A 25,550-nucleotide genomic window follows, 5' to 3' on the forward strand; every position below is an offset into this window, starting at 1 on the left:
ACATAACAATAAATAGTACCTGAACTAAAAAAGAGCAAGTGATGCAAAGTTGGTCCTAACATGCTCATTATCTATGTGACCATACATCCTTGTGTTGTGTCACACCCAGCCAAATGCTGCTTTTTAAAAAAAAATTAGATTTATAGCACAGTAGCAGGCCATTTTGGTCAACGAGTTCATGCTGCTCACTTTACAATCAATTAACCTACTCCACTGGTATGCTTTGAACAGTGGGAGGAAACCGGACATCCTCCCCCCCCACCAACAAAAACCCACTGTAATATTACAAAGCTAATCTTAATTGTTCTTCTTCCTCCAATCACCTTCTATCTGCTCAATTAACTGTAACTGCACGATTAAGTTGAGTAAAGCTTGGAAAGCAGCTACCAAGTTTTTTCATTCTCACAATTTACTCAAATTAATTGTCAAGCACGGAAACGATGTGGAGGCCTAAGTATTTAAACATCGACCCCCCCCCCCCCACCCCCCCAGCTCACCGACAGCTGCCAAGGAATGGCAACACTGGTGTACGATTCTCATGAACTACATCGCTGACTATGGGGAGAAGATGTCGAACAAGTACAGAACACTATTAAGCTGAGTGAGTTGCAATGTTTTCGAATACATAGAAGGATGTGAACATTTTGACTCGGCTTTCTCTAAGTCGGGCGGTTTATATGTGGAGTCTCCCAATGAGGTTTTTGCCAGACATTTACTGGCTACCAGGTGGAAGAAGCCAGGAGAATCATTAGATGATTTCTTCAAGGAGTTGAAAAAGTTAAAGAGAAACTGTAATTTTTGAGATAATACTGCGGAGCAATGTGGAAACGAGGCAATGAGTGACGCATTCATCACTGGCATTGCCACATCTGCAATACGCCAGCGTCTCCTAGAAAACAAAACACTGGACTTCCAGACAGCTTATAACCAAGCTACTGCGTTAGACGTAGCTCAATGCAATAATGATGCATACGCTACCCCAGCGGCCCATACAGCTGCAGTAGTGAACCCTGAACTATCACAGGTGCTGCAGGTACGTGAGAAGGATTCTTTAACAGGGCTGCCTGATAACCAGCTGTGGCTGCCTCTTATAATACAAAACAGAAAAGTTTTTTCTATGGTTTCTCTTACCATTCATGAGATAACTGTCCAGCACGCAAGGCTACATGCTATAAATGTACGAAGAAGGGACATTTTGCCTAAGTGTGCAAATCCAAGGCCTCATCAAGCTCAGTGGCAATGGTGGTCAATTCTCAGGTATTGGCTACACTTACTAATATGCCACAAGGACTTGCTCAATCTGCAATCTGTGTGACTGTGAAAGGTAAAAGGTTAAGTGCTCTGTTGGATTCGTGCAGCACTGCTAGTTACATTAGCGATAAAGTCACGTGGGAACTAAAACTAAAGGCTCACCCGTCCAGTAAAGACATTACTAGGGCTCAGAAAATTTTAAACACTAGTTCCCAAGGATATGTTGTTGTTGACCTAACTCTTAGTCTTAATAGCCAGTCATGCGCTGCCACACAACTTGGTGTGTTGAAGGACCCATGTTCTGACTTAATATGAGGCCAGGATTTCCAGCGTCAGCATCTGAGTGTGAAATTTAAATATGGAGGACCCTTGTCTGACCTAACTGGGAATGGTGCTGATCATTACTGTGCACTGACCACAGCAAAAATAGAAGAGCCATCCCTTTTTCCAAACTGATCACCAAGCTGTAAACCAATTAAATGAAATTGATGCTTTAGCAAAGATGATCAAAACTTCACTGCACAGGAAATTTGCCATTTACTTTCAGAAGGCATCATTGAGATGTTTATATCTCCATGACAATCCCAAGTGGTAGTGGTGAAGGATCCTACCCACCAACACAAGAAACGAATGTGTGTGGATTATTCACAGACAATCAATTAATACATGGAATTGGATGCTTACTCCTTGCAAAGAATTGACAAAATGGTAAACAAACTTGCAATATATAGTGTGTTCTCTACCTTTGACCTGAAAAGTGCCTACAACCAAGTGTCACTGAAAGAGTCAGATAAGAATTATACAGTTTTGGAAGCCCATGGACATTTATAACAATTTTGTCGGATTCCATTAAGAGTCAAAAATGGGGTGGCTGCCTTCCAGCGAACTATGGACAAGTCAGTTAGAGATGAAAAACTGCAAGGTGCCTTCCCTTACCTTGATAATATCACTACTGTTGGATGAACACAAGAGGGACATGATCAAAATGTAAAGAAATTCTTCAAGACCATCAGTCAAAGGCACCTAACACTTAATGATTCAGACTGTGGGGACTGTGAATTCCATTCATGTTGGATACTGTGTGGGGAAGGGTCTCATTGAGCCAGATCCTGAGAGACTTACTACAAGAACCCTCTCCATCAAAAAATTTGTGATCCTTAAAAAAGGCCCTTGGGATGTTTGCTTATTTTTCCAAATAGATTCATGGGTTTTCTAACAAGATTCAACTCATGGTAAATACAGAGAAGTTTCCAATGGAGGAAAAGGCCCTGAACACCTTTTATTTACTAAAGAGAAAGTTGGAGGAAGCCACCCTGCATTTGGTGGATGAAAACTTACCCTTTGAAGTAGATTGTGACACATCTGATGTAGCTATTTCTGCTGTCCTTAACCAAGGAGGTCGGCCTGCTGCATTCATGTCAAAGACACTACATGGAAGTGAATTTCACAACCACACTGTAGAGGCAGTGCGCAAATGGAGCCACTACCTGGCATGGTGCCACTTTAGCTTGTTTACTGATCAGACGTCAGTAACCTTTATGTTTGACAGTAAAAAGAGTAGAAAGATGTACAGAAGATGTCAAGAAGCCTTGTGCTTCATGCAGGGTCTGTGCTGAACTAACGCCTCAGTTCTAACACCCATCAGGAGGAAGTCTTATCAAAGCAACAAAACCTATGGAACGGCTTAGTATTGATTTCAAGAGACCCTTGTCTAAAGCTTCACGTAACCCATATCTACTTGCAATGGTTGATGAGGGAGCAGTGGACCAGTGCAGAGCACCAGAAATGAGAGCCTCCCCTATTGAGAAAGAGAAGCTGAGGAGATGTCCCTGCAGGACGGTGACATGGTACCGGACCAGTGAGGGGCTCGGTTGCTGAGGGACCCACGCAGTCTGCCGGTAACTTGCAGTCAGGATACCCACACAGGCTTCAAGCTCCTGGAGACTAGCTCATGGAAACCAGGTATCGGATCCAGGATTTGAACGCTTCCAGGTCATGTCGGAGGTTTGGATTTGGTTCAAGTTGCCTATGATTTGAACAGGAATCTGTGCAGCTACAGAGGCTGCGGGAGCGCTGGAGGTGAATCCACGGATACTTAGTGACTCTGTTGGGACTCTCATTTTTTTCTCTTTCTCTTGTACTGTAAGGGGTGCCGAGTGACACTACTGGCATCACTTTGCCTGCTTTACTGCAAGCAGACGGTAATTTCGTGTAATATTACATGCTACATGATAGTAAATGAATTGTGTATCCCTCAGTCTCTCTGTTCAACAACACTCTACAGGAACCTACCATTTGATATCCAAGTTCTGCCCTGCTATAACCTCTTAAAAGCAACACCTTGCCTTTGTTTTGAGTTGGTCCACCAGCCATTCTTTTGCCAACATCCCCTGTTGACCCAGGTCCCATTGGAACATTCGAGAATGTTCTTTACTGTTCACCAGACCACCGATTTGGATGCCATCTGTAAACTGACATCATATGAAGAACTTTGTGCTCCACATCATGGATGGGGATGGGATGCAACAATGGGCCCAGCATTTTGTTTGGCTCATGATGCATTTAATCAATAGAAACCATACTACACCTTCCCAAAGGGCATGAAGTACTGATCAATATATGGTCCTTCCATCTTTTCTGGGTTGTTGTTGTCATCTGCGATCACAATGGTGACTTTGGGGTAAAACGTCCTGATGCTCGCTATCAACTCCCTCAGCCTGTCGTACCTTAAGAAAGTTTTGGTTACGATTGTCACCAAGGCACTGATGTTATACCCTAAAACACAGAGAACAGTGAGTCACCACCTTTCCTTCAACCTATTTTATTGGACACATCACACTGTTTCCATGAAGGTGCAACAAACACCATTGAATTGTCTGGTACTACTGGATTTCAGAATTTCAGGAAGCAGAGGCCATTCAGTCCCTCAAATCTGTTCAGACATAGCAGCAGAAATAGGCTTTTCAGCCTACTGAGAATGCCCCACCATTTAATCATGAGCTGATCCATTTTCCCACTTAGCTCCACTGCCCCACCTTTTCCCCATAACCTTTGATGCCCTGGCTAATCAAGAACCTATCAATCTCTGCCCTAAATACATGCAATGTATTGCTCCGAAACCCCCTGCGGCAACAAATTCCATAGATTTATCACCCTCTGGCAAAAGAAATTCCTCCGCATCTCTGTTCTAAGTGGACGCCCTTCAATTGTGAAGTTATACCCTCTTGTCCTAGATTCTCCCACTATGCGAAATAACCTTTCTACATCTACTCTGCCCGTGCCTTTCAATATTCAAAATGTTTCAATGAGGTCTTCCCCTCCTCATTCTCCTAAATTCCAACAAATACAGGGCAAGAGTGGCCGAACGGTCCTAATATGATAACCCTTTCATTCCCTCAATCATCCTAGTGAACCTCCTCTGAACCCTCTCCAATGTTAGCATATCCTTTCTTAAAAGAGGAGCCTAAAACTGCTCACAATGCTCTAAGTGAGGTCTCACCAATGCCTCATAAAGCCTCAGCATCCCTGCTCTTGAAATGAATGCCAGCATTGGATTTGCCTTCTTTACCACCAACTCAACCTGCGTGTTTCCCTTCAGGTTATCCTGCACAATGACTCCCAGGACCCTTTGCATCCCGGTATTTTCAGTTGTCTCCCCATTTAAAAATAGTCTGCCTGTTTATTTCTTCCACCAGAGTGCATAACCATACACTTTCTGACATTTTCCACTTCTCTCTCGTAAACAGTCTGTCCTTTAGGAGCCTCCATGTTTCCTCAACACCCCTGGCTCCTCCATTTACTTTCATATCAACTGCAAACTTGGCCACAGTGTGCCTGTGGCCGGATGGGAGACCTCAATTGATCCTGGATTAATAGGACTGACCTGGCTGGTCTTCTGAGATGTATAGTTTTGGGATGGTGGCATGTTGAATCTTGATGACAAAGAAAGCCTGGTGTCCATCTGTCTCGAACTTCACTGGAAGATGCAAAATATACACACTGAGACGGGTGGAAATGAACTGGGGCTGCCCCAGAGCCAACCGGACAGATTCTCGCAGCCTGCAGGATGAGACCATATATGTAGAGGCGACCATGGCTCTCAGCCTTGTTACTTTACCCATGAAGCCCTCACATTTGATCCTTCATGCTGGAACGGGAAGTGTGACTGAGGTTTCCATGGGACCGGCTGTCTCCAGATCCAGCTGCAGGACAGGACTTACCTCGAGCGAGCGATGAGCTACAGGTGGGGACTCAGTGTCATCATCCATGGGAGAGAAATGGTCAGTCAACATTTGGCATCAGTGACCCTTTATCTGCTGGAGGGATGCATCAGGACATAGAGCATTGTGGGTAGAAATGGCCAGTGACCATTTCATGGTTTGGGATCTTTTATCAAAATTAAAGTAAAATGGGTGATGTATTGGGAAGGGTTGTGGCTGTCACGTGACAACACTGGCCACTACCTAGTTGGAAGATACACCAGCTGCCAATCAAGGTTTGATTCTGCCCCACCCATTAGTACACACTTTGCTGTTGTCCCCATCTAAATGGCCTGGACTGGACTCTACAGCCTGCCTGTACTTGGCCTTGGGCCATTGGCTGCTGTAATTTGATTAATCCTCCTGGCACAGAGTCAATTTATCCTGCTAATGACCTGGGCTGGACCCTCCAGCACTATAAAGATGCCAAGTTCATCAGAATCCACTTAACGTAGCCTCTCCTGGACATACACATCTCTTCACTTGTCAGGAAGGTGCAACAGCGACTGTACTTCCTGAGAAGCCTGAGGTGGGCAAGGCTACTGGCCACCATTCTGTCAACATTTCTGCAGGAGCTCTTTTGAGAGCGCCCTGGCCGGCTGCATCACAGTGAAGGTATGGTTACTGTAGGTTGGAGATCAATCCATAGGGCCATAAGAGTGACAGAGAGGATCACTGGGGACTCCCACCACCTTCCCCCACCCCCCCATCGATGGGTTTTACTGGGATCATTGTTTGAAGAGGGGACACAAAATCAGGGAGGACCCCCTACCACCCTGCACACAGCAGCTTTCAGCTGCTTCCTGTAGGGAAAGAGGTACAGGACTATCAAAGCAAGAATCACCACACTGAAAAACAGCTTCTTCCCTCCGGCAGTGAAACTGAATGATTGAGTGAACTGATCATATAAACCCTCTGTAATTATTATTTATTTAACAATAATAATTATTAATTTTAATATTAAATTTTACGAACTGTACATATGTATCATTTGTCTGGATGGACGTTATGAATATATGTGTGATCGCAGGGTTCTACACTGAGGACCGGAGAACACTGTTGTATCAGGTTGTGCTGGTATAAGCAGATGATAATAAACTTGAACTTTTAAACCACATCTCATCCTTTGCACCTGGTTCAGAACAAATTGGATTGCCTCTGCTGACTCAGGCTACAACCTTGATGCAGGTTACAGCGAAATCAGGCAAGATTAGAACGTTAATGAGAGTGGCCATGGTCTTACCTTCTCTCTTCCTGTGCACAATGTAATTCATGACTTTGTCCCCCCCTTTCTAGCTGACTTCTCACTGAGGCCACTCACCTGTGTCTGCAGTGTTGGGATTGAAGACTGTGTTGGTGTAGGTGACAAACTGGAGCTGGCGGTTCAGGTTGTCCACTTGAGAGCTCGAGAGAGACAGATGCATCTGCCCCACGCCTTCGATGGTCACTTGATCCACCTCGGCGGCCACGTCAAATGTCCCCAAGGTGGCTGTGAGGTTTACCTATACAAGACAAAAGGCTGAGTGAGTCATATCAGGTCTTCCAACATCCTCCCCATTTCTAAACTCCAATCTGTTTACAATAAAAGACAAACGTGCCTTTTGACTTCTTAACCACTTCTGCACCTGTTGTGGATCACTCTGAGATAGAGAATATACAGGTTGATAGCATTAACCTACAGGCTCAAAGATAGTTTCTTTCCTGCTGTCATCAGGCTCTTAAATGGATCTTTCTTTTGCTTTGTTGACCTGTACTTATCTCTAGACCCTGTACTTTGACAGTAACACCGTACCCTGCACTCTGTGTCTCACTGTATTACTGCACCCTGCACTCTGTGACTCACTGTAACACCACACCCTGCACTCTGACTCACTGTATCACTGAACCCTGCACTCTGTGACTCACTGTCTTGTGAGTGGGGCGCTAACCAGGCAAATTGCATGGTTAACCCCATTTTTCAAGGTAGCGTTAAAACACCTACTGTAACTATGCACTCTGAACTCTGTGCCTTCTTTCCTAAATGAGAAGCCCACAACTGCTCACAATACTCCAAATGAGGTCTCACGAGTGTGCCTTGTGAAGAATCAACATCACATCCCTGTTGTTCTATTTCTCTTGAAATGAATGCCAACATTATATTTGGTTTCTTCACCACCGACTCAACCTGCAAGTTTTCACGAGGACTCTCAGGTCCATTTGTACCTGGTAAATTTCAATTTTCTCCATTTATATCTTTTACTAAAGTGCATGACCAAATACATTCTGATATAATATTTTTATTTGCTACTTCTCTGTCCATTCTTCTCATCTGTCTAATCAGTGGTTCTTAATCTTTTTCTTTCCACCCACATACTATTTTTAGTACACCCTATGCAGAGATTGGTTAAGATGGTATGTGGGTGGAAAGAAAAAGGTTGAAAACCACTGTTTTAATCGTACCTAATTGGATCAATATGTGCACGGTTTCATAACTCCAAAGGAAATGGGCCAATGACAATTTTTCAAGCAAAATATTTCAGTAACAATTGGGTATAGAGCAGTTAATCTCTTCCTTCTCACATACCACTTTAAGCAATCCCTTACTATTCACAGGGCACCGATGACATAGGGATTACTTAAACTGGTATGTGAGTGGAAAGAAAAAGGTTGAGAACCACTGGTCTAAGTCCTTCTGCAGCCTCCCAGTTTCCTCAACTCTACTGTCTCCTCCAATTACCTTTGTATCATCTGCCCTTGACCTGCCTCATTGCCCAATAGGATGTCCTCTCGAGCAAGCCATCTGCATGTTGCATGACTTTGCAGAACTTAAAGACGAAGACTTTGAGATTTGCTCCAAGAGTTTATTGACACAATACTGCAGAGAGCCTGCAGTCATGTAAACCTGTTTTTCTCAACTGGGGCCACATAACCCCCTCCTGGAGGCCAGATCACATTTAAGGGGTGGCCATGGACTGAAATTATAAAATATTTTTATGTGCTTTGTGTTATCAGTAGAAGTATGGGGAAAAAAAACAAATAAACTTAACAGCTTCACAAGGAAGGGGGGGTCCTTAAACTTTGAGCAGAGTCTTAAGGGGGCCATAGCCAAAAACAAGTTTGAGAATGGCTAGTCTAAATCGCCATCAGAACTAAATTTCAGTGGTTACAAATTCATATTCATACAGAAAAAAAAGACAAGCTGACCTGGTTGATATTAAATTCCTCGTTAAGTGTCTGATGAATCTTTCCATGGGAAGTGTCTGATGAATTTTTCAATTGGTTAACTCATTCAGTTTTTGACCACATTAAAAAGATTACACCAGTAAACTTGTTTTGACAAGAACACTATCATCAAATTCACTGACAAAATCTTGGTAGAGGGTTGTATAAAAAGGGGTGATCAGACTGTTAAGAGGAAGAAGGAAGCAGAGATTAGATTTAGGAAGCAGAAAACAGGAAGACCTTTTGAGAATTTTATGGCAGTCAAGAAGGAATAAGAAAGGACTTAGTGGAGTTTGAAGGGGACATGAGAAGGCCTTGGCAAGTAGGATTATGGAGAACCCCAAGTTTTTCTATGCATATGTGAAGAACATATGTAGATGGAGAATGAAAGTGGGGCCACTTAGGATAAAGGAGGTAGCATGTGCCTGGAGGTGGAGGTGGTTGAAGATGTCTCAGATTTCACCAGAGAAAAGGACCTTAATCAGTGTGAGGTTGGAACAGATCAGACTTGTGTACTGGACAATGTTGAGATGAGGAAGAGGAAGAGTTGGATCTTCTTAAAAACATAAAAATTGATGTCCCCGTGGACATATGCAATATACCCCAGGTTGCTGTGGGAAAGGAGGAAAGAGATAGTTGGGCCTTTCGCTATGATCTTTGAGTCTGTCTTGGTCACAGAGAAGGTGCCAGAGGACTGGAGAAGGCAAATGTGGTCCCCTTGTTTAAAAAAGGTAATAGGGAGAATCCTGGGAATTATAGACTGATGAGTCTTATGTCAGTGATGTGTAAACTAATGAAGAGGATTCTTAAGGATAGGATCTATGAGCATTTGGAGAAGTACAGTCTTCTCAAGGATCGTCAGCATGCCTTAGTGAAGAGAAGGCTGTGCCTGATAAGCCTAATTGAGTTTTTGAGGAGGCAACAAAAGAAATTGATGATGGTAGGGTGTAGATGTTGTCAATATGGTTTTCAGTAAGTCATTTGACAAGGTCCCCCATGAAAGACTCATTCAGTAAGTCATGAGGGATGGAATCCATGGAATCTTGGCTGTGTGGATTAAAAATTGGCTTGCAGGTAGAAAACAGAGAGAAGTGCTAGACAGAAAGTATTCCGCTTGGAGGACAGTGACTAGTGGAGTTTTGTAGGGCTATGTTCTGGGACCCCTGCTCTTTGTGATATTTATAAATGGCCTAGATGAAGAAGTGGAAGGATGGGTCAGTAAGTTTGTGGATGAATCAAAGGTTGGAGGAGTGGTAAATAGTGCTGAAGGTTGTCTTAGATTACAAAATGATATAGACAGGATGCAGAGTTTGGTGGAAAAGAGGGAGATGGAGTTCATTCCAGATAAGTATGAAGTGATGCATTTTGGATGGTCAAACCAGAAGATTGAGTACAGGGTTAACAGTCAGATACCTAACAGTGTGGAGGAACAGAGGGAACCTTGGGTTCCATATCTATACATCCCTCAAGGTTGTCGTGCAGGTTGATAGGATAGAAAGAAGACCCATAGGATGCTGGGCTTCATTTATAGTGGGATTGAGTTCAAGAGTCATGTTGCAATTCTACAAATCTCAGGTGAGACCACACTTAGAATATTGTGTTCAATTCTGGTCACCTCATTGTGGGAAAGATGTGGAAGCTATGGAGAAGGTGCAGAGGAGATTTACCAGGATGTTGCCTGGATTGGATAATAAGTCTTATAAGGCAATGTTAGCAGAGCTGGGACTTTTCTCTGGAGTGAAAAAGGAAGAGAAGAGACTGAATAGAAGTCTACAAGATTCTGAAGGGAGAGTTAAGGAGGAGAGCCAGCTCCTTTACCCAGATGGGAATAGCAAACACCAGGGGACATCTGTAGAAAGTGAATGGAGAAAAGTTTAGGATTGACAATCAGGGTAAGTTTTTACAGAGAGATTTGAATGCTTGAAATATCTTGCCAGGGATGAAGGTGGAGGCTGATACATTAAAGGGATTTAAGAGACTCTCAGTCAGGGACAAGGATGAAAGAAAATTAGATGGTTACGAGGGAGGAAGGGTTTAGATTCTTTTTGATTGGAATATATAGGATGGCACAACATTGAGGGCTGAAGTGCCTGTACTGTGCTGAAATGTTTTTTGTTCTACATTATATGCTTATATAATTGGTATAAGATCACAGTTACATGGACTTCTTCCATGCCCTGAATACATCTGCATTATCCATTAGGCTTCAGCACTAAGCCACATTCAGACTGTGCAGGTACCAGATGGTTGGGTACCTATTGCACTGGGTGAAACCATAAATGACGGTGGCAGATGGGAATGGAACAGGCAGTGCAACGTTTTTCAGATGCCTTTGAGTAAAAGTGCTTTGCATCATTCCTGCTTTTTTGCTGGACCAGTTGAACATTTTACAAACCTGTCGTTAGCAAGAGTTTCATTCAGATCAAATTATTTCACTTCAATTTTTTATTTATTTAAACATACAGCATGGTATCAGGCTATTCTGGCCAGCGAGCCCATGCCGCTCAAATAACCCAACTAACGCACAACCCTGTATGTTTAGGGAGGGTGGGATGAAATTGAAGTACCCAGAAAAACCCACGTAGACATGGGGAGAACAGGGGAGAACAGACAAACTCCTGACAGACAGTGCTAGATTCGAACCCAGGTCGCTGGCACTGTTAAAGCGTTACACTAACCATGTGTAACAGCTATCTCTGGCTGAGATTTAAGCTTTGAATTGTCTGCCCTTGATTTGAATGAAACAATGGAAGCTAAACAGCAGCTGGTGTTGGACACACAAGGAAGAATTTGGCTTGTGTAGCAGAGTGAAACATCAGGCACCAGTGGGCACCCAGCCATACATGGAGATACATGGGTGATAAACTTGATCACATTTGGTTTAAAGGAGCATCTTACAGGAAAGGGGAACAGGGCAAATTAAATACAATATTGGAAAGTATATGGTCATGCACTTTGGCAGAAGGAATAAAAAGGAGACATTTGGATGGGGAGAAAATTCAAAATTCAGAGGTGGAAAGGAACTTGGGAGTCCTCATGCAGGATACCCTTAAGGTAACCTCCAGGTTGAGTCGGTGTTGACATTCATATCTAGAGGAATAGAATATAAGAGCTGTGATGTTGAGGCTTTATAAGGCACTGGTGAGGCCTCACTTAGGGTACCGTATACTGTTTTGGGCTTCAGAATTTGGGATCCTGAAAGGATGTGCTGGCATTGGAGAGGGTTCAGAGAAGATTCACAAAATCGATTCTTGGAATAAAAGGATTAGCATATGTGGAATGTTTGATGGCTCTTGAACTGTACTCCTTGGAGTTCAGAAGAATGCCGGGGGTGGGGGGGGGGGGCGGGGGGGGAACCTCATAGAAGTATTTCAAATGTTGAAAGGCCTGGACAGAATAGAGGTTGAAAGGCTGTTTCCCATGGTAGGGGAGACCAGGTCAAGAAGGTACAACTTCAGGATTGAAAGGCACCCATTTAAAAAGAGATGCAAAGGAATTTCTTTAACCAATGATTGGTGAACCTCTGGCATTTGCTACCATGGGTGGCTGTGGAGCCCAGAACGTTGGTTGTTTTAGGGCAAAAATTGATAGATATCTGAATAGTCAAGGTATCCAAGGTTTTGAGGACAATGCAGGGGAATGGGGCTGAGTGGGTGGGTGAGGGCAGGTAGAGAGAAGGAGTGGAATTTCATTGTTAAAGTCTGTAGTTAGAGGATTTTGGCATGGTGGGGAAATGAAGGGTGAATGGGAAAGGCTAGGTTGTGGAGCCAGATCACCCATGATCTTATTGAATGGCAGAGCAGGCTCGATGGGCCAGATGGTTGGTTGGTTCCTTTTCTTGCATTGGGCAGCTGAAGGGGTAGCCTCCAATGGTGGAAGATCTCATCTATCTCATCTTTCTATCTTTGGAGATGTTGCATGTTTTTAAGATTGGCTGTGGAGGCGAGACGAGATGGGGTGGAAATGGGAGTAAAGTATTTTTTAAATTATATTATGGGGGTGCATATTTGAATTACGTAACGTTTAATGCAAACGGGCTCAAATTAAAAAGGAAGAGAGTTTTAGCTAATATAAAAAGTTGAAAGTAGATATTGCTTTTTTGTAGGAGACTCATTTGACTGAGAAGGAGCATCAAAAGTTGAAGAGAAAGGGTTGGTCAAGTTATAACTTCGTCTCTAAATTCTAAAACAAGAGGAGTGGCTATTTTAATAAATAAAAAGTTAACATTTAAATTAAAATCAATGGTTATTGGCCCTGTGGGAAGATTTGTTTTGGTGAATTGTCAAATTCATTCAGAATCTTGGACTTTTATGAATGTTTATGCACCTAATACGGATGATGAGAAATTATCCAAAATGCTTTTTTAAATTTGGTAGAAACAAATGAAAACATAATAATTAGAGGAGATTTTAATTGTTGTTTAGATCCAATTTTGGATAAATCTCAGAAACAAAAACTGCTATAAGAATTTTGATGTTAATGAAAGACTTTAATTTGGTAGCTATTTGGAGAAAACTGAATTCCAGGGAAAGAGATTATTCATTTAATTCATATCGATTTGACTCTTACTCTAGGATAGATTTCTTTTTAATTTTGGCTCATTTGCAAGGAAGAATTGAATATGCACAATATGAACCCAGAATTGTATTGGATCATTCACCATTATTGATGTCATGTTTAAGTTCCGAAAAGATTGATTCAATTTATAGATGGAGATTTAACTCTTCATTATTAAAAAATGTAGAATTTTATAATTTTATGAGGAATCAAATACAACTATATTTAGATATAAACACTAATACAGTTGATAATAAATTTGTCTCATTGGATGCATTAAAAGCTTATTTAAGAGGTCAAATAAAAGTTATTCAACTAAAATTTTTAAAATTATCTTAAAGAGATAGATAAATTAGAGAAAGAAATAGCAATTTTGGAAAATAATTTACATAAAGATCCCTCTTAGAAAAAGATGTTGGAATTAATTAATTAAAAATGCATTATAATTTGATACAGACAAATAGAATGGATGAATTAATTGATAGAACTAAACAGAAATATTATGAACTAGGAGAAAGAGTACATAAGGTATTAGCTTGGCAATAGAAAATGGAACAAGCATCAAGAACTATTAATGCTGTTAAAAAAATTCAAAAGTTACTTATAAACTGCAAGAAATAAATGATTCTTTTAAGGAGTATATACTAAGTTATATACATCTCAGTCAGTAGATGATGAAGGAACAATTAATGCATTTTTACAGAAGATTCAACTTCCATCTTTAAATTGTCAAGCTCGTAGAGATTTAGATTCTCTGTTTATGCTGAGAAAAGTTATTAAGGCTTTAAATTCTATGCAAAATGGTAAATCTCCAGGTGAAGATGGCTTTATGTGTGAATTTTATAAAAAGTTTAAAGATTTATTAATGCCTTTATTAATGGACGTACTAAAACAAGCAACCCAAACTTGTCCATTATCAGAATTTTTTCAAATGCTATAATAACATAATGGCTCAGAAAGATAAAGATTTATTAAAACCAGAGTCTTATAGGCCTATATCATTATTAAATGTTGATTATAAGATTGTAGCTAAAGTTTTTGCTAATAGATTGAATGTATATTTACCAGAATTGGTTCATTTAGATCAATCGGGATTTGTTAAAAAGAGATATTCTGCTGATAATATTGGTAAATTAATTAGTTTAATTCATATTTATCAGAATAAGTCAGATTTAGCTGTAATTTTATCATTAGATGCTGAAAAGGCTTTTGAAAGATTGGAATAGAATTATTTATTTAAAAATTTGGAAAAGTTTCAATTTGGATCAATATTTATTAACTGGATTAAAACTTTATATAGAAATCCTTTAGCTAGAATAGTTACTAATGGACAAATTTATTCTTCTTTCTCATTAACTAGATTGGCAAGACAAGGTTGTCCTTTATCTCCTGCATTATTTGTTTTGGCATTTGAACCATTAGCACAATTAATAAGACAAGATGTTAGTATTAAAGGAATTAAAGTTAATAAAGAGGAATATAAGATTAGTATGTTTGCCGATGATGTATTAATCTAAACAACAGATCCTGAAAATTCATTATCTTCTTTATATAAGAAATTACAAGACTATGTGGAAATATCTGGTTATAAAATTAATTGGGACAAAAGTGAGGTTATGCCGTCAGTTGAAGGAGGTTATGATCGATGCAAACAAATTGCTCAATTTAAATCGATTAAATCCGATTAAATATTAGGTATTAAAATTGAAAGAAATTTAGATACTTTGTATAAATTAAATTATTTACCATTATTTAATAAAATTAAAGATGATTTAAATAGGTGGAATTATTTACCTATAACTTTAATAGGTAGAGTGAATTTTATTAAAATGAATATTTTTACAAGGATCCAATATCTTTTTCAGTCTATTCCTTGCCAAATACCTCAAAAAATTTTAAAGATCTTAATTTAATTGTTAGAAAATTTTTATGGAAAGGGAAAATGGCTAGAGTATCCTTGGAAAAATTAACTTGGAAATTTGAATTAAGTGACTTACAACTTCCACATTTCCAGAATTATTATAAAGTTGCAAAACTGAAATTTATTAGTGGAATGTTTGATTTAAAGAAATCCTCAGTGTGGGCAAATACGGAGTTAACTAAAATTGATGAACAATGTATACAAGAATTTATTTATAAGTGGAATTCAAAATTGTTAATTGGTAGAGATCCACCAATATTGAAGCATTTAATTGAATTATGGAATAAAATTGATTATGTGACAGGTGGAAAATGTAAGATTTCATTGAAAATGCTTTTATTTCAAAATAAGCTTTTTCCTTTTCCTGTTAATAATCAGTTTTTGAAGATTTGGAATCAACTGGGGATTTTAAAAGTTTAAGATTGTTTTGAAGCAGGGAAATATATACCTTTTAATCAAATGAGTGAAAAATATGAGACCCCTAATAATACATTTTTTGGTTATTATCAAGTAAAAGTTTTTTTAATTGAAAAGTTAGATCAGTGGTTCCCAACCTTTTACTTTCCACTCACATACCACTTTTAAGTATTCCCTATGCCATAGGTGTTCTGTGATTAGTAAGTGATTGCTTAAGGTGGTATGTAAGTAGGAAGGGAAGGTTGAGAATCACTGTTCTAGACCCAATTATTACTGAAATATTTTGCTTGAGAAAAATTGTCATTGGCCCATTTCCTTTAGAGTGATGAAGCTGTGCACATAACGAATCAATTTGGAATGATTAAAACAGTGGTTTTCAAATTTTTTCTTTCAACCCACATACCACCTTAAGCAATCCCTTATTAATCACAGAACACTTATGGCATAGGGAATACTTAAAGTGGTATGTGAGTGGAAAGTAAAAGGTTGGTAACCATTGAGTTAGATCATAGTTTAAAATTACCTAGACAATCTGCTTTAGAGTTATTACTTACTAAAGGAGAAATAAATAAATAAATTTATTTCTGAGATTTATAAGTCATTACAAAATAAAATGTTTAAACCAAATATTAATAAATCAAGATTAAAATGGGAAACTGATTTGAATAGGAAGATAAATGATAACATTTGGAGGAATTTCTTTTTTCTTCTTTCTTTCTTTGGCTTGGCTTCGCGGACGAAGATTTATGGAGGGGGTAAAAGTCCACGTCAGCTGCAGGCTCGTTTGTGGCTGACAAGTCCGATGCGGGACAGGCAGACACGGTTGCAGCGGCTGCAGGGGAAAAATGGTTGGTTGGGGTTGGGTGTTGGGTTTTTCCTCCTTTGCCTTTTGTCAGTGAGGTGGGCTCTGCGGTCTTCTTCAAAGGAGGTTGCTGCCCGCCAAACTGTGAGGCGCCAAGATGCACGGAATTTATGTATAGACAATATGACTAAGGTTGTAAATGTAAGATATAGATTAGTACAATATAATTTTTTACATCAATTATACTTCACGCCTCAAAAATTAGAAGATTTTATTTAATTTCTTCAGATTTATGTTTAAGATGTGATGAACAGATAGGTACTTTTTTCATTTGACCTGGACTTGTTCTAAAGTTAAGACCTTTTGGATACAAGTTAAATTATTTTTGGAAAAAGTATTAAGAGTTGTACTTCCATTTGATTGGGGACATTAAGACGATTGCTTTAAGATTATGATTGACTATATATCAAATTGAATTTTTAAGTTTAGCTTTGGCTGCATCTAAAAAATGTTTGGCTATCACTTGGAAATCTGATTTAGTTTTAGGAATGCAAAGATGACATACTGAAAGAAATCTTGTATCACTCTTGAAAAGATAATGCATAATTTTTTTGTATGAAGCCCAAATCTAAAAAATTCTTGGTTTGAAGATTTGAACTCTCAATCTGTTCCAGTGTGGCATCTTGGTTTTCACAGACAATAGTTGAATATATAGATCACACATGTCAAACTCTGGCCCGCGGGCCAAATTTGGCCTGCGATATAATTATATTTGGCCCGCAAGATCATTTCAAAAATGTATTAGAGGTGGCCCGCTGGCCGCCGCGCCAGTATAGTGCATGCACAGCTAATACTATAAATCCCAGAATGCATTGGCATCAGCCCGCTAATCGCCCCCACCTCCTCTGTTTACGTTGCAGGGTCTCACCGTGGACTCTGGTTTTGGGGCCTGGCCGGTGTCAGGGAAAGCCAAGGCCGCTTCCCAGCACCCGGAACCGGAGGCCTCGGGCCTGACCTCGCCAGGACCGATGCCCACTCCCCCTCCCTGCCGCAGGCCGACCCGCGACTCACGGTGACGGGGCCGCTGATCAGCCGAGATGCCGCCCTGCAGCGAGAGCCGATGCCCCCGCACTGTCGTTGTCCAACCCGATTGCCCACAAACCCCGCCCTCCCGCACACAGGCCTGAGTAAGTATTATGAACTTTAATCTCAGGATAAAACAATCTTCCAATAGTTTCATGTCACAGTGATAAATATATTCCTGGTTAAAAATGGTCCTGCACCTGGATACAAGCTCATTAGGCATAAAACTTGAAAAGTGTTTAAATCAAAGGATATCTGTACCAATGGAAAAAGGGCATGGCAAATAACCCTGCTAGAGTTCATGCCCACAATCAATCACCCATTTGATTGTTTCAGGAATCATGTTATTCTCCCACATTCTCAATAGCCCTCAGATTTTACTATTCGACAGCACACTAGCAACATTTGACAAATCCTCTAAAGAGAAATATTATTTATTGAATATTTTATTTCTCATTTGTTAATGCTTCTGGAAAGAGTTTATCCAAAACTATTATTAAACATTTATTTTAATAAGAAAAAGTTTAACATTACATATGTTGAAAGAAGAGAAAACATGCAGATGTTGTTGAAAATTTTCAATAAATATTTAGTTCGGCCCTCGACTTAGTCCAAGTTTTTAATTTTGGCCCTCCGTGAATTTGAGTTTGACACCCCTGATATAGATAAATGATGATCTCCTTTCCTTCCTCAGTGGGTAGATATAGGGGTAGGAGGGTGGGTATTAGTGGGGAGGGAGAGATAGGTTTGGGGGGTTTGTTATTATTTGTATATTAATTTATTATAATTGATGTTATTATGGGGTTTTTTACAATTTAAATAAAATATTTTAAAAAAAACTCATCTAGTAAGTCATGAAGCAGGAGATCAGTGGAACCTTGGCTGTGTGGATAAAAAATTGGCTTGTTGGAAGAAAGCAGAGAGTAGTAGTGGAAGGAAAGTATTCTGCCTGGAGGTTGGTGACTAATGGAGTGCTACAAGGATGTGTTTTGGGACCCTTGCTCTTTGTGATTTTTATAAATGACCTAGGTGAAGAGGCAGAAGGATGGATCAGTAAGTTTGTGGATGATACGAAGAGAGGAGGTGTGGATGGAGCTGAAGGTTGTTGAAGGTTACAAGAAGATATAGTCAGGATGCAGTGTTGGGCAGAAAAATGGCAGATGGATTTTAATGCAGATAAGTGTGAGGTGATCCATTTTGGAAGGACAAACCAGAAGGCTGAGTACAGGGTTAATGGTCAGCTACTTAAGAGTGTCAATGAACAGAGGGACCTTGGGGTATATGTAAATCCATACATCCCTCAAGGTCACCACACAGGTTGATAGGATAGTTAAGCTGGGCTTCATTATTAGGGGGATTGAATTCAGGAGTAGAGAGGTCATGTTGCAACTCTATAAATCTCTGGTGAGATCACACTTAGAGTATTGTGTTTAGTTCTGGTCAGGTTATGGAAGCTATGGAGAGGGTGCAGAGGAGATTTACTAGGATGTTGCCTGGATTAGTAAACAGAGCTCGGACTTTTGTCTTTGGACTGCAGAAGGATGAGAGGAGACTTGATAGAGGTCTTCAAGATTTTGAGAGGCATTAATAGGATCGACAGCCGGCACCCGTTTCCCAAGGCCAAATGAGCAAATGCCAGAGGACAAATGTACAAAGTTAAGGGAGGGAAATTTTAGGGGAGACATCAGCGGTAAGTTTTTTTTACACAGTGGGTGTCTGCAATGCTTTGCCAGGAATGGTGGTGGAGGATGAAACATTGGAGGCATTTAAGAAACTCTCAGACAGACACATGAATGAAAGAAAAATAGAGGGTTGTGGGGTAGGGAGGGATTAGTACTTTTTTTTAGGAAGGAATATATGGTTCGGTACAACATTGGAGGCCGAAAGGCCTGTACTGTGCTGCACTATTCTATGTTGTATAAAACAAAGGGCTTTAAGACCTTCTGTATGGGGATGGAGGTGTGAAGAGATTGGACATGCATAGTGAAAATGCTGTAGTCAAGTTCAGGGAATTGGAAGTCATTAAAGAGAAGGAGAGCATGTGAGGTTTTTCGGATGTAGGTGGAAGGGACTGGGGAGACAAAATGGAGTCGAGATAAGATGATACCAGTTCAGTGGGGCAGGAGCATGCAGAAACAATGGGGTTTGTATATCTTAGGTAGGATACAGAACCGGGCAGTCGGGGGGCTTAGAAATAAATAAGGTAGGAGGCTGTGAAAGTGAGGTTGTCGACGGTTTGAACTAACCTGGAGTCTTATATAGCTGCAGAGCCCGTGGGAGTCCTGGAGGAAAATCTACGGACATTCGGTGACTCTGGGGTGACTCTTTTTTGCTTCTCTTTCTCTGTCTGTCAGGGGCACCATGCAATGCTAATTGCAAATCTTTGTCTGCCTTATGGCAGACTGAAAGCTATATCTTGTAATATTACACTTCTATTTTATTACATGACAATAAATAGTATCTGATCTGATTTCCTATCTCATCTCTATCCTATCTGTAGAGTCTGTATCCTGGAAGATTGATCTGCCACCCCTCTCCAAGCTGTGCTTTTGAAATCACTATAAGATCACAGTTCCATGGACTTCTTCGATGCCCTGAGTACATCTGCTTTATTTATCAGGCTTCAGTGCTAAGCTGCATTCAAACTAAGCAGGTACCAGATGGCTGGGTTGCTATTGTTCTGGGCGAGATCATAACTTGTTGGCAGCTGGGAATGTTGATTTCTGCGGAGAACAGGCAATGCAACATTTTTCAGATGCCTTTGAGTAAAGGTGCTTTGTATCATTCCTGGTTTTTGCTGGACCAGTTTGAACAGATACATTTTACAAACCTGTGGTTAGCAAGAGCTTCATTTAGATCAAATTATTTCACCTAAATTTTTTTTAAAATTTAGATATACACACGGTATCAGGCCATTCTGGTCCAAGAGCCCGTGGCACCTAAATACCCCAATTAATCTACTACCCCTGTACATTTTGGATGAAAGCAGAGGGCCCAGAAGAAATCCATGCAAGTTATGGGGAGAATGCACAAACTCCTACCAGGCAGCGCTTGATTCGAACCTGGGTCACTGGTGCTGTAGCAGTGTTGTGCTTACTGTTTGTAAAAGATATCTCTGGTTGAAATCCAAGCTTTAAATTTTCCATCCCTGATTTAAAGAAACAGTAGAAGCTCAACAGCAGCTGGTGTTGGACATGCAAGGTGAAACCCCAGGCACCATTTGGCACCCAGCCATACACGGAGATACATGGGCGATAAACTTGATCACAGATTGGTTTAAAGGTGTGCCTTACAGGAAAGGTGGACAAGGCAAATGAAATACAATCTTGGAAAGTATATGGCCATGCACTTTGGCAGAAGGAATACAAGCGAGACTATTATTTGGATGGGGAGAAAATTCAAAATTTGGACGTGGAAAGAGACTTGGGAGTCCTCGTGCAGGATACCCTAAAGGTAACCTCCAGGTTAAGTTGGTGGTGAAGACGACGAATGCAATGTTGCCATTTACTTCTAGAGGAATTGGAGAGAAAAGTTAGAATATGATGTTGAGACTTTGCAAAGAAGGCACTTGGTAAGGCCTCACTTGGAGTACGGGATACAGCTTTAATGTGGTGACATTGGAGAGGGTTCAGAGAAGAGTCACAAGAATGATCCTGAATGAAATTAGCATAAGAGGAACATATGGCATCTCTTAGACTGTATTTCTTGGAGTTCAGAAGAATGAGGGGGAAGCTAATAGAAGTATTTCAAATGTTGGAAGGCCTGGGCAGAATAGATGTAGCAAAGTTGTGTCACATGGTAGGGGAGTCTAGCACAACTTCAGGATTGAAGGGTGCCCAATTAAAAGAGTTGCAGAAGAACTTCTTTAGCTAGAGAGTGGTGAACCTCTGGAATTTGCTACCACGGGCAGTTCTGCGGGCCAAGTCGTTGGATATATTTAACGCAGAGATTGATAAATATCTGAACAGTCAGGGTATCAAAGGTTATGGGGAGAAGGCAGGGGAGTGGGGTTGAGTGAGTGGGGGAGGGGGGTGGAATTCCATAATTAAAGTCTATTAGCTAAATGATCTTGACATGGTTAGGAAATGAAGAGTGATGGGGAAAAGGCAGGTAAGTGGAGATGAGTCCACTGCCAAATCAGCAATGATTTTATTGAATGGCAGAGCAGACTTGATGGATCGGATGGCCGACTCCTGTTCTTACATTGGGCAGCTGAAGGGGTGACCACCAATGGTGGTATATAGCATGTACATAGCATGGTACAGCACAGAAACAGGCCATTTGGCCTGTTGAATTTGTGCTGACCCACATACACAAATACACACTAATCCCATTTGATTCTCCCCATACCCCATCAACCCCCCCTGGCCCAGTCCCCCACCACCACCATTCATCCACAGACTGAAGACAATTGGCATAGTACAATTTACCAACCAATTCCGTGGCAGGAAAGCAGAGATCCCAGAGAAAACTCACACAGTCATGAACAGAAGAAAAGAGCAGGTGGCTATTCGGCCCCACCCCAATCCTGTCCCACCATTCAATATCATTGTGGCTGATCTGCTGCAGGCCTCATAACCCCTTCTGTGACGGCTCCTTGAGCTTTCAAAAATGGATCTACCTCCATTTTCAATACTTCTGCTCTGAGGGATAAAAGAGATAAACCCAGAGCATGGATCAGGACATGGAATTACAATGTTGTTGGTGTTACAAAGACTTGAGTGGTGGAAGGTACTGGGGTTTAGGTATTTTTAAAGAGATAGAATTGGAGATAAAAGAGTGGGGGAGGGGGATAACATTACTAATCAGTGATAGTATTACAGCTGCAGAAATGGAGGACGCTGTGGAGGGATTGTCTGTTGAGTCGGTGTGGGAGAAAGTCAGAAATAGGAAGGAACAATTACTCTATTGGGAGTAGTCGATAGGCCCCCAAATAGCCCTTGGGATACTGAGGAGCAGATAATTAGTCAGTTATTGGAAAGATGCAGAAATAACTGGGTTATTGTTATGGGAGATGGCCACTCCCAAATATTGACTGGCAGCTCCTCACTTCAAGAGAGATAGATGAGGCAGAATTTGTCAGATGTGTCCAAGGATTCCTCACACAGTATGTGGGCCAGCCGACTAGAGAAGAAGCCATACTGGATCTAGTACTGGGCAGGTGACAGACCTCTTGATGGGGAAGCATTTCGATGATGGTGACCACTACTCCCTAAGCTTTCGATAGCTATGGGCAAGGATAAAAGCAGATAAAATGGGGGTGTTTAATGGAGGAAGGGCTAATTATGATGGGATTAGACAAGTACTGGGGAGAGTAAATTGGGAACAGGTGTTTTCTAGGAAAAGCACAGAAGTAATGTGGAAGATGTTGAGGGGCCACTTGTGCAGGGCTCAGGATAGGTTTGTTCCATTGAGTCAGGGAGAAAATGGTAGGAAAATGGAACTATGATTGGCAAAACAGGTGAGGCAGCTAGTTAAGAGAAAGAAGGAAGCAAACATCTGATTTAGGAAGCAAAAGGCAGGAAGGGCTCATGAGAATTAAGGGAAGGAACTTAAGAAATGTCTTAGGAGAGCTAGAAGGAGGCATGAGAAGGCCTTGGCAAGTAGGATTAAGGAAAACCCTAAGGCGTTCTATACATTCGTGAAGAAAAGAGGAACAAAAAGATTGAAAATATGGCCGCTTAAGGATAAAGGAGGCAACATCTGTTTGGAGGTAGGGGAGATCCAAAATGAATACTTTGCTTCAGTATTCAACAGAGTGAGGAACCATGTCCAATGTGAGGACAGGTCAGAGCAAGTCTATGTGCTGGAGCATGCTGAAGTTAAGAAAGAAGGGCTGGATATTCTTAAAAAAACATGAGATTTGATAAGATCGCAAGAAGCGCTGAGATGTACCGTAGATCAAATTTGAAGGAAAAGTAAATGGTTAATGGTCAGATATTTAACAGTGGGGCCTCGGGGTCCAAATCCATAGATCTCTCAAGGCTGCTGCTCAGGTTGACAGGGTAATTAAGAAGACCTATGGTATGCTGGGCTTCAATAATCGGGGGATTGGATTCAGAAGTCATGAGGATAATCTCTAGAGAGACCACATTTAGAACATTGTGTTCCGTTCTGGTCACCTCATTACAGGAAGGATGTGAAAGCTATGAAGAGGGTGCAGAAATTTACCAGGTGTTGCCTAGGTTGGAAAATACTTCTTATGAGGCAAGGTTAGCAGAGCTGGGGCTCTTCACTTTGGTGCAAAGAAGGATCATTAGAGGTAATAGATAAGGTAGAAAGCCAGCTCCTTTTTGCCAGGGCTAGAGTAGCAAACACCAGAGGACATCTGTTCAAAGTGAGGGGAGGAAAGTTTAGAGAGACATCAGGGATGTTTTTTTATATAGGGAGTAGTGGGTGTCTGGAATGCATTGCCAGGGGAGGTAGTTGAGTCTGGAACATTGGGGGCATTTAAGGAACTCTTTAGACTGGATGAATGAAAAATAGAGGGTATGAGGTAGGGAGGGTTTGGAGTTTTTGTTTGGTAGGTATATACAGGTTGGCACAACATCGTGGGCCAAAGGGCCGGTCCAGTGCTGTACTGTTCTATGTTCTATAAACCAAGTGAATGGATTGCAGAGGCTTTGGCAATGATCTTTGCATCCTCCCTGGACACAGGGGAAGTACTAGACGATTGGAGAATAGCTAATGTGGCTAAAAAGGTAATATGGAGAATCTTGGGAATTATAGACCAGTGAGTCTTGCATCAATGGTGGGCAAACTATTGGAGAGGATTCTTAGGTACAGGATATAAGAGCATTTAGAGAGGTATAGTCTTCTCAGGGATAGTCAGCATGGCTTTGCCAGGGATAGGTCGTGCCTCATGAGTCTAATTGAATTTTTTGGGGAGGTAACAAAATAAATTGATGAAAGTAGAGTGACCGATGTGGTGCACACACATTTTGATAAGGCATTTGACATGGTTCTTTATGGTAAACTCATTCAGAAAGTCATGAGTATGAAGTATGGGATCCTTGGAAACTTGGTTCTATGGATTCAGAATTGGCTTGCCTGTAGAAAGCAGACAGTAGTAGTGGAGGACTGTGACTTGTGGAGCTCAGCTGGGATATGCTCTGGGAGCTCTGCTCTTTGTGATTTTTATAAATGATCTGGATGAAGAAGTAGAGGGATGTAGATAAGTTTGTAGATAACACAAAAGTTGAAGGTGTTGTGCATAGTGTAGGTTGTTGTAGATTACAACAGGATATAGACAGAATGCAGAGTTGGTTGAAAATGTGGGAGATGGAGTTCCATCCGGACAAGGGTGAAATGTGAACAGAGGGAACTTGGGGTCAAAATACATAGATTTCTCAAGGTTGCCATACAGGTTGATAGGGTAATTAAGAAGAATTATAGCATGTTGGCCTTCATTAGTCAAGGGTTTGCGTTCAAAAGTTGAGAGTTAATGCTACAGCTCTTTAAAACTCTGGTTAAAGACCACACTTGGAATATTGCATTCAGTTCTGGTTGCCTCGATACGGGAAGGATGTGGAAGCTATGGAGAAGGTGCAAAGGAGATTTACCAGGATGTTGCCTGGATTGGAAAATAATGTATGTTTATGAGGCAAGGTTAACAGAGTTTGTGCTTTTCTCTTTGGAGTGAAGAAGGATGAGAGGTAATTTAATAGAGGTCTAGAAGGTTATGAGAGGCATGGATAGGGTGGACAGCTAGCACCTTTTTCCCAGTGCTAGAGTCGGAAACAGCAGAGGACATTTGACCACAGTAAGGGGAGGAAAGTTGAGGGGAGGTGTCAGGGTAATATTTTTACAGAGAGACTAGTGGATGTCTTGAATTAATGGCCAGGGATGATGTTGGAGGCTGGTACAATGCGGGTGACAGGTACATGGATGAAAGAAAAATATGAGTGAGAGAAGGTTTGGTTTTTTTGAGTAGGTTAATAGAGGTTAGTACAATAACCCTAATGTTCCATGTTCTTTGTTCTATAGTCTGGCCTCCATAACTCACTGCGGACACGGAGATTAGCTCCATGCTATTATAGCACCAACGACCTGGGTTTCA

At 41.0% G+C, this 25,550-nt stretch overlaps 1 protein-coding gene across 2 annotated transcripts in view; it reads right to left on the reverse strand.

The window, feature by feature from the left end:
• The window catches only part of LOC138750449 (beta-1,4 N-acetylgalactosaminyltransferase 1-like), a 79,390-nt gene that overhangs the window by 22,798 nt on the left and 31,042 nt on the right, over positions 1 to 25,550 (reverse strand). For both annotated transcript variants that reach the window (XM_069912504.1, XM_069912505.1), the window contains exons 6-8: positions 6,832 to 7,012; positions 5,135 to 5,227; positions 3,839 to 4,026 (exon numbers count right to left, since the gene is read on the reverse strand). In XM_069912504.1, the coding sequence (XP_069768605.1) occupies positions 3,839 to 4,026; positions 5,135 to 5,227; positions 6,832 to 7,012 (462 nt within the window). The remainder of the gene's footprint in view (positions 1 to 3,838; positions 4,027 to 5,134; positions 5,228 to 6,831; positions 7,013 to 25,550) is intronic.

This window comes from Narcine bancroftii, unplaced genomic scaffold, assembly GCF_036971445.1.
Source record: "Narcine bancroftii isolate sNarBan1 unplaced genomic scaffold, sNarBan1.hap1 Scaffold_151, whole genome shotgun sequence".
Taxonomy (NCBI): domain Eukaryota; kingdom Metazoa; phylum Chordata; class Chondrichthyes; order Torpediniformes; family Narcinidae; genus Narcine; species Narcine bancroftii.